The sequence below is a fragment of the Ambystoma mexicanum genome, chromosome 5q (genome assembly GCF_040938575.1).
Source record: "Ambystoma mexicanum isolate Mex_15411 chromosome 5q, UKY_AmexF1_1, whole genome shotgun sequence".
Taxonomy (NCBI): Eukaryota; Metazoa; Chordata; class Amphibia; order Caudata; family Ambystomatidae; genus Ambystoma; species Ambystoma mexicanum.
The window spans coordinates 704,564,828-704,578,764 of NC_090933.1; the positions used below are offsets into that span (position 1 = coordinate 704,564,828).

The 13,937-nt window shown below is 48.1% G+C and overlaps 1 protein-coding gene across 17 annotated transcripts in view; it reads right to left on the reverse strand.

Moving 5' to 3' along the window:
- Positions 1 to 13,937, reverse strand: part of NCOA2 (nuclear receptor coactivator 2) — a 2,606,235-nt gene that overhangs the window by 505,735 nt on the left and 2,086,563 nt on the right. For all 17 annotated transcript variants that reach the window (XM_069621172.1, XM_069621171.1, XM_069621170.1 and 14 more), the window contains one exon: positions 10,189 to 10,404. In XM_069621172.1, coding sequence (XP_069477273.1) covers positions 10,189 to 10,404 — 216 coding nt within the window. The remainder of the gene's footprint in view (positions 1 to 10,188; positions 10,405 to 13,937) is intronic.

The window sequence follows — 13,937 nt, forward strand, 5'->3', positions numbered from 1 at the left end:
TACCAGAAGTGCTTCATGCTATACAAGACGTTTGCCGATTGACTATGGCTTAGCCTATTGAATTGTAGGACTCTTCTTGGAGGATCCAAAAGTATTTGCCTGCTTAAGAATATTTGTGATCTCTTGTTGTTCTAATAACGTTTGCCTTTTACCAACTTCTAAAAGTATTCCAAACGCCAACAGTGATATATTAAATGTCCCCAGCATCCTAGCTATTGAAGTCACCTGTGGGTGTAGGTTGTTTCTGTGGGCCATCCCAAAAGTGTCTTTACTGGTTTAGAATCTAAGGATATTTGTATGTTACTATTATACTGCGCCCTTCTGAAGAAGGCTTTCTAACTGACTGATACATACATTAATAATTGTTCATGCAAGAAGCCTTGAGTGTAAGAGTTTATTTGAATACCTGTGATTGTAAATCTGTGTAACTCCACTACAGCTCACATTTACCCCTCTTGAGATAAGCCTGGCTGCTCCTCACGCTATCAAAACTGTGTAGTACAAGCTTATACCAAAGGTTGGGTTGCCTATACCTTCAGAGTTGTGTGTAGTGTTCCCAGAGGGTACTGCATACAAACTTTGCCTAACAGCTTGCAAGACCGACAGGACCCGAGGTAGACACTTATTACACCTCCGGTGTGCGTCTTTCCAAGGATACTTGCCATTGCAAGAAGAGCAAAATTTAAAAGGCGTCCTGTCCATAGCTCAGGTTGATAGCGACAGCAAAACCAGAAGGAAAAAGAGGGGAGGGGGAAATGCATTCTTGAAAACCCAGACCCCACTCTCCCTACTGTGAAGACGTCGACCGGAGACCAAGCTGCCGAAGTTTGAAGCGGTCTTCGGCATTGGACGAATATGAAACGACCAGAGGTCAAGAAAAAAAGATATCCATTAGCAATTTTTCAAGCTCTGCATAAGACGACCAGCTAGCTGGACAGAAAAAAGCAAATCTGACGGGACTCGACGCCTGAGGGATCTTGGGTACACTACACGTCACGTTAGTGATAGTGTTACAAGCACACCCATGTCAATGTCCCCTTCTAAGCAGATTCACAAGCATCAGAAATGTTATTATGGTAATGAAGTCTCTGGGACAATTTGAGTTGAAAGACCTGTGGTAAAGATTGTTGAATACTACGAGAACCTCAGAAGGACTGGCGGTGACTGCATTTATAAAATCTTGGAAAATGTTCAACATGGAGGATGAAAGCTCATTTATGGAGAGTAGCTATGGAATCAGATCTATTGCAACGGGGACATCAAAACCATGTAGTAGAATATTTTTAAAGCTGTCAAGGTTTTATGGGTTATTTTAAGCTGTGAATTTGGTAGACTTTTTATTTTTGCTTTAAATGTATTTCTTGTTCTTGTAAAGGTTTGTAATAAACCACAAAAAAAAGAGGATTTTGAAAAGACAAGAGAGGCCAAGAGAATTTGAAGAATCCCAAAAGGGAATTACGCAAACTGATACAACTGATAGCCAAGAACAACCTAAAGATTTTGTACTGATGGAAGCTTGCTGAGAAAGAAGCCCCAGGAGAAGGGAGTCATTCTCCTGGACTTTAGTTGTTTTGTATTAGTGGTAGGGTCAGAGTAGGTAAGATTTGCATAGAGGACAGACTATTACTTTTGGACTGCAGAATTGGTAACAAGCATCCCAGTTAGCTTTATTGGTAGGGAAACCCATCGTTTTTGGGAAGTGAGGTTTTTATATAATTTCAAATTAAAGCAACTTGAGAATAGAAAAATCTTGTTTGCCTCCTCCATCTGACCCTCCACGGTGAATTGACACATCTGAAGGTCAGTGGTTGTAAAGCCCTCACCTGTTCAAAGTTATCTTAGCAATTACATTTTTACACACTGTGACGATCCACCAGATGATGTTACTTCTCCCTAGAGGGTAGAACCTTTCCATGAGGCTAGGGAGGTGAGGCCGCTAACCGATAGTGCCTTTAGGGGTGGTAACATGCGGGAGGATCTCATTGGGAGCAACTCCCTTCATGGGGAAAAGGATGGGAATCTGGCACATGGCCCCTTTATTTCCCAACCGCACAGGGTAATAACACCCCTCTTCCTTACATATGACAATGCATTACTTACCGTAAAAGCATTTCTGATGGTTGTATCTGCTTAGATTCACATGTTGTGCATAGTCCGACATCCAGTGGGAACTGCGGAGTATTGCATTTTGTTTTTCGTAGTTGAAAAGGGGACGTCGACAAGGCGTGTCTGTAACACTATCCCTATAGTGACGTGCAGTGTACCCACAATCCCTCACGTGTCGAGGTCCCTCTGTTTGTATTTTTTCTGCCCTGAGGGAGCCTATTAGACGTGAGTGAGTACAGAAAAGAGAGATATAGAAGAAAGTCTATGTTCCTTCCATCCGAGCGGGAAGGGAGGGTGGGCGCATGTGAATCTAAGCAGATACAACCACCAGAAATGCTTTTACAGTAAGTAATGCATTGTCTTCAGATGTTTGTTAATCTGTTTAGAATCACATGCTGTGCATAGACTAGCAAGCAGTACCCGGAGTTGGAGGTGGGTTGTGAGAAGGAACAGTAGAGAAAAGGTGCCTTAATACTGCTTGTCCCATCTGGGAATCAGATCTAGAGTGGGCATCTAGACAGTAGTGTTTTGTAAAGGTGGAAACAGAACTCCAGGTTGCCGCTTTGCAAACGGACTCAAGAGGGACATTTGCAAAGAAAGCTATGGAAGCCCCGGTGCCTCAAGTGGAGTGTGCTCTTGGCTTGAAGGGTAGTTCTCTCTTAGCAAGAGTGTAACAGAGAGTGATGCATTGTACAATCCATCTAGAAATAGTGGATTTCGAAACTGCATCTCCTTCTCTTCCTGCTGCCACTGAGACAAAGAACTGATTAGTCTTTCTCAATGGTCTAGTTCTTTCCATATAAAACATCACTGCTCTGCGAACATCCAGTGTATGCAGGCTCTTCTCACCTAAGTTTGAGGGATTTTGAAAGAACATTGGTAGTTCTATTGACTGGTTGACATGAAATTTAGAGATACATTTTGGTGCAAACCTAGGATGTGTGCTTAGAACCACCTTATCCTTGTGAACTATAACAAATGGGTCTAGTACAGAGAGCGCTTGCAGTTCACTTACTCTCCTAATGGAGGTGATAGCTATTAGAAAAGCAGTCTTAATTGTGCGGTCTTTAAGTGCTGCTTTGTGCATGGGTTCAAAGGGAGACCCCATGAGCCTGGTTAGTACCACATTTAGGTCCCATCCGGGAGCGGGGTTAGCTATGGGAGGGTGGATCCTCTTCACTCCTTCCATGAAGGCTTTAATAACTGGGACTTTCCACCGTGACACTAAGTTGGGAAGTGGTGTATGCGGAAAGTGCAGCTAAATGGACTTTAATAGAGTTAAACACCAAGCCTGAGTCTAGTAGGTGAGTCAGGTACAGAACAATTTGTGTGGGAGAGCAGTCAACTGGGTTGATGCTCCTTCCCCTACACCAGATGACAAATCTTTTCCATTTGCTAGAATAACAGTGACGAGGGTTAGGCTTTCTAGCCTCCCTGAGAATGTCCATGCATCTCTGCGGGAGTTGTAAATGCCCAAATTCTATGATCTCAGGAGCCAGGCTGCTAAGTTCATGGTCTGAGGGCATGGATGTAGTGTCCTGCCCTTGTCCTGTGACAGCATGTTGTACAGGCAGGGAAGTTTCACTGTAGGAGATAGGGACATCTCCATCAAGTGAGCGAACCAAGGCTGTCTGGCCCACATAGGGGCCCACCAGTATCATGGTAACTTGTTCCTGGTGCATCTTGTGCAATATCTTGTTGAGAAGGGGAGTCGGGGGGGAAAAGCGTAAACAAATTTGCCTGACCATGGTATCGATGGACCGTTCCCCTTGGATTGGTTCTGGGGGTACCTGGAGGCGTAATCTTGGCATTGCGAGTTCTCCAGAGTTGCGAACAGATCTATTTCTGGGAATCCCCATTGTGTGAAGACGTCGAAGACAATGTCTTTGTGTAACCGCCATTCATACTCTGAGGGCAGAGGGAAGTCTCTGCTGAGTTCGTCTGCTAGCAGATTGAGTTCCCCTGGTACATGTTGTGACAGTAGGAACATGTGTTTGAGAGCCCACTTCCAGATGTTCTGGGACAGCTTAGACAGTCCCGGAGAGCGAGTGCCCCCCTGCTTGTTGAGGTAGTACATGGCTGTGGTGCTGTCCGTGAGGACCATCACTGTCTTCCCTTGCAGGTGTGCCTGGAAGGCTTTCAGTGCCTTGAACACAGCTAGTAGCTCCAGTAAGTTTATGTGCTTGGATGCTACGCTCGGAGTCCAGACTCCGTGAGCAGTCTGATGGGATAGATGAGCCCCCCCCATCCTGTGAGGGATGCGTCTGTGGTTAGAGTGGCTTCCACTGCGGGGGTGGCTAATGGTTTCCCTATTACCAGGTTTTCCTTTGACCACCACTGTAGCGAGAGAACCAAGGCATGCAAGACCACCACTAGATCGTCCCATTGTCCGCTGGCCTGACACCACTGGCTGTTGAGCCACTCTTGCATTGGGCGCAGGCGCGCGTGAGGTACCAAATACATGACGCCATCATTCCTAGTAAGCGCATTGCTTTGCGTACCGTCACCTCTTGACTGACCACATATTGAGGGATTTGAAACAGCATGTTTTGGACCCTCTCGTTGGAGGGGAAGACGAGGCCGTCCTTTGTTCGAATTAGAGCCCCTAGGAATTGTTTGATCTGGCTGGGGTCTAAGCTGGACTTCTACTCATTGATGGAGAAGCCCAGTTGAAACAAAAGGTCTAGTCTTTTGGGTATTTGACAAGCATGCTTCGTAAGAATCCCCTGTTATGAGCCAATCGTCGAGGTAAGGGTATACTGGGATGGACAACATGCGCAGGTGGGCCGCTGCCAGTGCCAGTACCTTCGTGAATACTCTCGGCGCTGATGCTATGCCGAAGGGTAGCACTCTGAACTGGTAGTGTTTGCCCTCTATCATGAACCTGAGGTATTTCCTGTGCGCTGGCAACATTAAAATATGAAAGTATGCATCTTTCATGTCCAGTGTTGTCATGTAATCTCCCTGTGAAAGCAGGGGAATTACCTCCTGTAGAGTCACCATACGAAACTTTTGAGGTTTGACAAATTTGTTCGCTGGGCGCAAATCTAGTACAGGGCGCATGGTTAAGTCCTTTTTGGGTACAAGGAAGTACACTGAATAAATACCTTCCGTTACCTGGGATAGAGGCACGACCTCTATAGCTCCTTTTTCTAGTAGTTGGTCCACTTCTTGAAGAAGGATGGCGAGGTGTTCTGGCGAAATGCGTCGTCCCCTTGGGGGTCTGTACGTAGGGGAACTGTTGAATTCTATATAGTAGCCGCGGGCTATGGTTGATAGCACCCAGCGGTCTGATGTTATACCCTCCCATGCTGGAAGAAAGGATGTTAACCGGCCCCCGACCGGCGAAGCATGGGAGGGGACCCGAATCTTTGAGTCATTTGGTGTTGGTGGCCTGGGAACCTCTCGGGTTAGGACCCCGACCTCTTCCCTTGCCACGACGTTGTCCTCTTTGGTTATATTGTCCACTGGTGCCTTGGTTAGAGGACCAGTTACCTGCAGAGTATTGCTGCTGCTGCTGTTGTTGCTGCTGGCGTTGGCCTCGAAAAAAACGTTTGTTGCCATAACCACATTTGTTGGGAGGCCTTGAAATTTGATCTAGTGTCTTGATTGTGTCAAATTCCTTCTTTGCGGTCTCTAGTGCCTCATCCACCGCCTTACCAAAGAGGTTTGCATCTTCTATAGGTTTGTTAATAAGAGATACTTGTGGCTCAGGTTTAAAGCCTGAATTGCGTAGCCATACATGGCGTTTGAGTAGGATTCCTTGGACTAGGGAACGCCCAGCTGTCTCTGCAGCATCCAGAGTATTTTTAATGATGCTTTGGTTGACTAAGGTCCCTTCAGTCACCGTGGCTAGAACGCGAGTACGTAGGGATTCCGGTACCTCCTCAATGTCCTTACGTAGTTTGCTCCATTGTGTATCTGCGTAACTTGCCAGCAAAGAGTTGTGTTGGCAATTCTTGCGGAAAAGGCAGCTGAGGCTGTAATCCTCTTTCCTAGGGCATACAATTTTTTACCCTCTTTATCTGGTGGTGCCTCGCTAGTTGACAGCGGGACCCCTGCTCTCTTCCTGGTATTTGTCACCACTAAGGAGTCTGGTACAGAGTGGCCCCTGATGTATAACGGGTCAAATGGAGAAGGACTAAATAATTTTTCTATCCTCGGGTTGACCCCTCTGATCAACGCGGGAGTGGATAGTGAAGGAATAATTCGTCTCTTTACTGAGGCGAGGAGGGGAATGGTTTGGCTGACAGGGGGTTTCTCCTAAATGTTCTTTTCTACAAAGAAGTTTCCCCGGTCTCTATCTCGAAATGCGCTGCTGCCTTGCGTGGGAGTGCATTAAAAGGTAGGTTGATCGTCTATAGGAGATGTATTCCTAATAGGTGAGTCTTTGGGTGGGGACAGGTTTCTGGCTTCAGGGTCTGAAAACGCTGATGGGGACTGCCAAGGCTGTGAAGTGCCTTCTTCTGGGTCTTCTCCGAAGCCCCCCTCACCCATATCTGGGTTGTCTTCAAAACCTTCCTCCTCTAGCTTTTGTTCCCCTTCATTGCCTAAGAATTCGTCATCATCCTGAAAGTGGGGGTCCTGTCCAGTGAGGTCATATAGATCTACATCCTCTTGGGGGGGAACAAACAGCCTGGGGTACTTGGCCCTGAGATCCTCCTGAGGTCCCTCTCTTGATCTCTTGGGTGTTGAAGGTTCTGAGTCGCCATAAACCTCTCCATTTTGTCCATACAGAACTGGAGTCTCTCTAGGGTTTCTTGAGGTACCCCGGACCGGTCAGGGGGAGAAAAGGGAGGGCCTTCCATTAGAAAACGCTTCGACCTATCCCATAACACCGAAGAGAGGTTCCCCTCGCCTTCTGAAAGCCTTCTGCTAGGCTAGGAGTCCCTCTCGACGGAGCGGGCGGTTCCTGCCTTCCTTCTGACCTTTTCGGCGTTTCCCAGGCCTTATGAGAGGTCAACGACGTCTCTTTCGCCGTCCGTCTCTGGCTATCGGTGGAAATAATCCTTGCCAGGCTCTCGACAAATAAACTGTCTGTCGAGGGTACCTCCGGCGTCGACGTTACAGGCGTCGCTTTCTCTACGCCGACGGGCGCTCTCTGCCGGTGCGCGTCATCTGGCGGTTTAGTAATAGCGCCCTTATCTGGAGGTAGCCCAGTCGCTAGTCGCGTTTGCGAGGGGGGCTTCAGACTCTTACGGTCTGAGGAGGCCGCCGGTAGGACCTGCGTCTCTGTTGGCGCTAATGCTCTCTTCGTCTTCGATGAGGAAAAGCCGTGGGTAGTATGTTTATGGGAGTGTTTTCTGTGTGCGACCTTGTCCCCGGGGTGTTCATCCCCATAAGCAGGGCGTGAGCCGAGCTTGTAAGGGCCGGGGACGGACGATGCGGATCGTGAACGCTCCTTAGAGAGGTCTACGACTTCCGAATTGGACGTCGGGTTGTCACATTCCTCGTCACTTTCTGCAGCGGCGGGTGATGAATCAGACCTAGATATGGCCTAAGCTGCCCACCTCTTGACCCTACGGTCTTTCAAAGTCTTCGGCTTAAGGAGCTGACAGGCCGCACAGCCGTCTTCTTTGTGGTCGAGGGGCAAGCAACGGTTACACCGTTTATGCTTGTCTTTCCAGGTAAATTTGCCTTTGCAACGTGGGCAAAACCTAAGGGGTGTTCTCTCCATAGCTGAGGAACAGATTGCATGTGACAACAACCCCGAAGGAAAGGGAGGGGAAAGGGCAAGGCATTCTCAAAGAGAAACAATAAATGTCCCACGACCCCACTCTCCCTACTGTATTTGGCCGGCAAGGCCACGTGTTCGGCGAATGCCGAACAACCTCCTCCGTCGAAGGCACCGCCGTCGGAGATCTTGATCGACGGTGAACAGCTTTGCAGCTACGACGCCGAAGGAGGGATGTAAGTAATAATATAAGTTAAGGGCGACCAAAGGTCGAATAAAGTTTTTGCAATGTCTCTCGAGGAGCTCTGCGTATAGGCGACCAATATCTGGGCGGAAAAAAACAATCCGAGGGACCTCGACGCGTGAGGGATTATGGGTACACTGCACGTCACTATAGGGATAGTGTTACAGACACGCCTTATCGAGGTCCCCTTTTCGACTACGAAAAACAAAATGCAATACTCCGCAGTGACCACTGGATGTCGGACTATGCACAGCATGTGATTCTAAGCAGATTAACAAACATCAGAAAATAAAGTTCGAGATTATGTGTAACTGTAGTGTGTCAGACAGTCTCAGTATGGTAGGGACTGGAACCCAAGAACGCTACAGTCAAGCATGAACAGTGTTCGACCAGCTTTTGTCAAACGTACTGACGTTTCGCTGGGGCAGTCCCAACTACTTCAGCTAAACAGTAAAGGACAGAGAGCCCGACAGCCGGAAGGAGAAGTCAGTGAGCTAGGAGGTTGCCAAAAAGCTTGCGAGTTGGAAACAGGGCAGCAGTGTGGAGTGACGAGAAGAGACCAAGAGACAACAGGAAAGCGTCTTGCCATTCGGTTGAGAGTCAACAACCTTGAAGCCGAGTCATGGCATTACCTGTGGTGGGTGGACTGTGGGGTCAAAGAAATATGCCAAGACTGGCCACACTAGCCTACTGTGGAGCCACAGAGGTGATTGCATGGGAAGCACGAGGAACTGTGGTGGTTACGCAACCTGTAACGGGTTGACCATATGGTCCGAAACTTGCGCCCAGACTGCCAACGGGAACGGACTGCAAAGTCAAGCAGGCCAAAGAAAAGCAGAAGAAGAAAAAGAAAGAGCGAACCCGCCACAGCTGGCGACAATGGTGAAGATTTCTCAGAGAAAAGGTAACGGAAACAGTAAAGTCTGGGAGGGGGTTGGGAAAACTTCAGAAAATGAAACAAGACGACAAGAGAGAAGTAGATCATTTTTTGAGGCAACTCCCTGGTCAGTTCCATAAGACTGTGGTATTGAAGAGTCTAGAAGGACTCAGGGGGCCTCTTTCTCATACCAGTGGGGGCAGTTTGAAGAATATTTGTAAAATGTAGAAGGGTCAAGGGGAGCTTGGGGAGTCTCTCCCACGTCCCAGTGGGGGCAAGGTGAAGGACAGTGTTTAACTTGAGATAATACAAAATCTTTGGAGAGAACTTGAATTGATGAAGAATCTAAAATTAAAGTTACTCAAGGAAAACCTGTTGAAAACTGGGTTTAAACTAGGAGAAGGGAGCCACTGTCCTTGTCCCGTAATATTTCTGGAACTTTGTGAAAACTGAACTTTGAGAGACTTCTACCCAACAGAAGGGAGTCATTTTCCTGGGTTGGGATAAGAAATCTCTTCCTCAGTTTAGTAATTTGGGGAACAGGAACCAAAGAAACCTGGTACGCAGAAACCAGAATCCTTTGAAAGTAGTCTCCGATGGCATCGAGGCATCCCTTCCCCAAGCGGCAATGGTCCACAAACACCACTGGGAACTTCAGAACGGTGGAAGATAACTTACGTTTATGAGTTGGTCTTTTGCCCAAGTCGATCTTCTTGTTTGCCTGTTATTGTGTCAACACCGGATTACCCCAAGAGTCAGCTCTTCTTCCCCCTCCCCTCTATTTTCAACAATAAGGGATGCAATGCTTAAACCCCTTCACAAAGGGAATCTAAAAGACTTTCAAGTCAAGCTCTAATTCACAAGTTAGGAGAAGGGAGGCATTCTCCTAGCCACAGACTTTTTGACCGAGGAGAAGGGAGGCATTCTCTTGGGGTACGGTTTTGCTCTTTTGGACTATTTGTGTTTTAGTGGTAGGCAAAGTTTAGACCAGGATGCTAACATTTTATCTTGACATCACAGACTTCCTGACAGACCAGAGTTTTAGTTTGGTTGAGGTAGGAAAACTCACCTTTATAGGTAAAGATAGGATTTTGAAATACCCAATACATGTTTATAGTGAAACTTTACAAATCCTGGTCAGACTTTTCATTCTATGTCACCACATCTCTCTCTCTCTCTCTCACACACACACACACACACACACACTTAGAACAGTAGTAGCCCTCTTCGTTATAACACTCTAATAAATCTGTGTATGGAAAAACAGAAATCTGTGGCATGACTTACCCATATTCATTATGGGGGACTGAAGCATCTGCCGTTGATTAGGTTGGTTGTTAGGCCTCATCTGAATGCCTGCTGTAGGGTTCCGGATCATACCCACTTGAATTGGCCTGCTAATGGCACTAGATGTAGTTGTACAGGTTACTCTTCCTGTAGGACCCTGTGAACCCCAGTCCCCAGATGGCATGGCAGGTCGCTGATTATTAGCACCAATCATTCCTGCATAGAAGACCAGATTTACATAATGACAACACATTCTCTGCAATCACATTCAAATATTAATAAACTGTGCTTGAAAATATTCAGAACCAGAACAGGCCATGACAACATTCCAAAAATTCAATAAACAAGAAACGGTGGGCACTTGAAAAGCTCACTTGTTTTGGGGGTCGGCTAAAGTGGGGTAAGGTGGTGGGAGCAAGGTAGAGTGGGCTGAAAACTAAGGCAATTATGTTTTTGTACATATCTATGGTGTCTGAAGAACAAAATATCTAACCCTTATTATAATCAACCACACTTACTTGTGGCGGTTTAGCATGTAGCAAACGGTGCCATCAAAAGCATTACATGCAGCATCTTTCACTGTTATGAGATGGCAAGGGCTCCAGGTGCTGCAGGGGTATTCCCTGCATGCCGTAGAAGTGATAGGAAGGAAGTGAGGCCATGGTGGAGATGAAGGAGGGAGTGGGGGCAAGGTGACTGGGAATCGCGGTCCTTTGCCTTTGACAAGGAGGACAGAGGCAGGCTAGAAGAAAGGAGTGGCGCAGGGTGACAGCGTCTTCAGTGACCTGGTCCATGAAACGTAGGAATAGGACGTGAGGGCTAGAGGAGCATTGTCGGGGGAAGTGGAGGCAGGGGGATGGAGGTAGCAGTAAAAATACCCAGAGTCAGGAAGGTGGGAAGCGAGAGGCTTAATGGTGGAGATGCCAAGGCGAGTGTGTTGTAGCCTAGCAATTTATTCCTCTAAACTGGGATTATGGTAAGAGTTATCGGACAAAATAACCAACCACGGAGTTGGTTAAAGTAGCAACAACACAGGTCACATTTCATTCTATAATAGAGAAACCACAGAGAAGAACAAGTTACTCTCTTACCTGGTAACGTTCTTTCGATGGGATGGTCCGACGACGTATTCCATATCTATGACAGTAATCACCAGAGCTGTGCTGCTTCGGAAAATCTTTCGGCGTCTGCGTCGATGACGTTGATACGCCGCCCTCGAGGACCTCCTCTGACGGCCGACGTCACTGGATGTTATAAGTAGGACGCACAACGCCCGTAGCCTCAGTTGTAGTTTTTTCCCCAGAACGTGTGGCCCCAGTCTTTTGCCAGTCTGACCACACAAAGCTTTGCGGGAACGTAAGCTGCAATCGCATAAGAAATTCTGTAGCGGGGAAGGCAGGGAGGGAGCGATATGGAATACGTCGTCGGACCACCCCATCGAAAGAATGTTACCAGGTAAGAGAGTAACTTGTTCTTCGAGGGGTTTGGGTCCGCCGACGTATTCCATATCTATGACGACTCCCAAAGCAGTACCAACGTAAGGAGGTGGGAAAAAGAATTTAGAAGATAGAAATTTACAATGCCCAATCAAATTGCAGAGTAAAGGACCGCCTTGCCAAAGGCGAGATCCTGCCCACGGATACAATCGAGGGAGTAGTGACATACAAAAGTATGGACCGAAGCCCAGGTGGCTGCATCACAGATGTTACGAATAGGAACACCCCTTTGCAGGGCAGTAGAGGCAGCCATACCCCTGGTAGAATGTGCCTGCAAGCCTATCGGAGGGTCCTTACCCGCCAAGAGGTAACATTCAGAAATTGCCAGGATAATCCATTGAGACAAAGTCTGCTTGGTAACCGCTTGTCCCAAACGCCTTCCAGCGTAACCAATAAAGAGTTGATCGTCCACTCTGACCCGGGACATGCGTGAAACCTAAAAGCTTAAAGCTCTCTTAGGATCCAGCCTATGGAGCCTCTCCTCTTCCTTATCAGGATGCGGAGGAGGATAAAACGTCGGAAGAATAACCTTCTGGCTTAAATGAAATTCCGACACCACCTTCGGAAGAAAGGAAAGACGAACTCTGAAGACAACTCTGTCCTTGTGAAACACAGTGAAGGGTGGCTTAACTGAAATTGCCTGTAACTAACTCACTCTGCGAGCGCAAGTGACCGTAACTAAAAATACAGTTTTAAGAGTTAACAGTCTCAAAGGGCAGGAATGCAAAGGCTCAAACGGAGCACCCATTAGAAACTTGAGAACAAGGTTCAAATCCCAACCGGGCACCTGGAAAGGTGACGGAGGGAACACATTAGTGAGCCCTTTTAGAAACTGAGAAATTAAAACAAATTTTAAAATAAGAACACTCTTCAGATGAGCGCTTAAATATGGACAGCGCCGCCAGGTAACCTTTAACGGTACCCACTTGCAGGCCCTTGTGGGCCAAAGAAAGCAAAAAAGACAGAACCACAGGAATGTCACATGAAAAAGGATCCACATTCTTAACCCTGCACCAGTCGCAGAACTTTCTCCAACGGCAACGGTACAGGGACTTTGTTGCAGGCCGTCTGGCCAAAAGCAACACCTCCATCACGTCTTCAGGGAGGTCCCAATCCTTATACCTCAACCTTTCAGAAGCCAAGCATAAAGGTTGAGGGATCTGACCTCTGGATGGAGAACCTGACCCCCCTCTCCCATGAGAGCAGATCGTCTCGGTAGGGAAGGCTACGCGGAGGGCAGATGGACAAGTCGAGAAGGTCCGGGTACCATGTCCCCCTGGCCCATGCCGGAGCAATGAGGATCATCCGGGAACCGAACCTCCGTAACCTCTGCAGCACTTGCGGAATGACAGGGACTTGAGGAAACGCGTACAGCAGTGGGAATTGCCACTCCACCATGAATGCATCTCCTAAGGCTCCTCTTGGAGGAAATTCCTGCGAGCAGAACCTTTCGCACTTCCGGTTGACACTGGAGGCGAAGAGATCCACTTGAGGGGTCCTCCAAAGGGCGAAGATCTCCAGGAGAATCTCCTGAGCCAACTCCCACTCGTGAGAGATCGCGCTCTGCCTGCTCAGAGCGTCCGCCGTCTCGTTTTCTTCTCCAGCCAGATGAACTGCCGAGACCGAAATTTCCTGCTGGATTGCCCAGAACCAGAGCTGCATCGCCTCCCTGCACTGAGGAAGTGACCCTGCCCACCCTTTTTTGTGGCGGTAGTGCATGTCTGTCAGAATCAGAATCAGAGTCTGTATTGTCCGTCAGAATCAGGACATTTCTTTCCTCGCACAGTCGGCAGAAAAGCCTTCAGGGCAAGCCTGAGGCCCTCAGCTCCAACAGATTGATATGGAGTCTGGACTCTGACGGCGACCAACGACCGCTGACTGTCAACTCGTTGGCCTGAGCCCCCCATCCCGTGAGGGATGCGTCTGTCACGATCGTCACCTCCGGCCAGGGTAGCCAAAATGGAGCCCCCTTCATCAGATTGCCTTTGACGGCCCACCACAGAAGGTCCTGGGCGACCGAGGGCGGCACCTGAACGGGGTCCGACATCCTGCCAGAGGACTGAGACCACTGGAGCTTGAGTGCCCATTGCAAAGATCTCATCCGTAACCTGGCCTCTGGCACCAGAAGAATGCAGGATGCCATGAGGCCGAGCAATCTCAAGAACTCGAACGCAGGGAGACTCTGGGCATGTTGGAACTTTTGCACCATCTGCTGAATGTGATGAGTCCTCACCTGGGGAGGGAAACACTGCC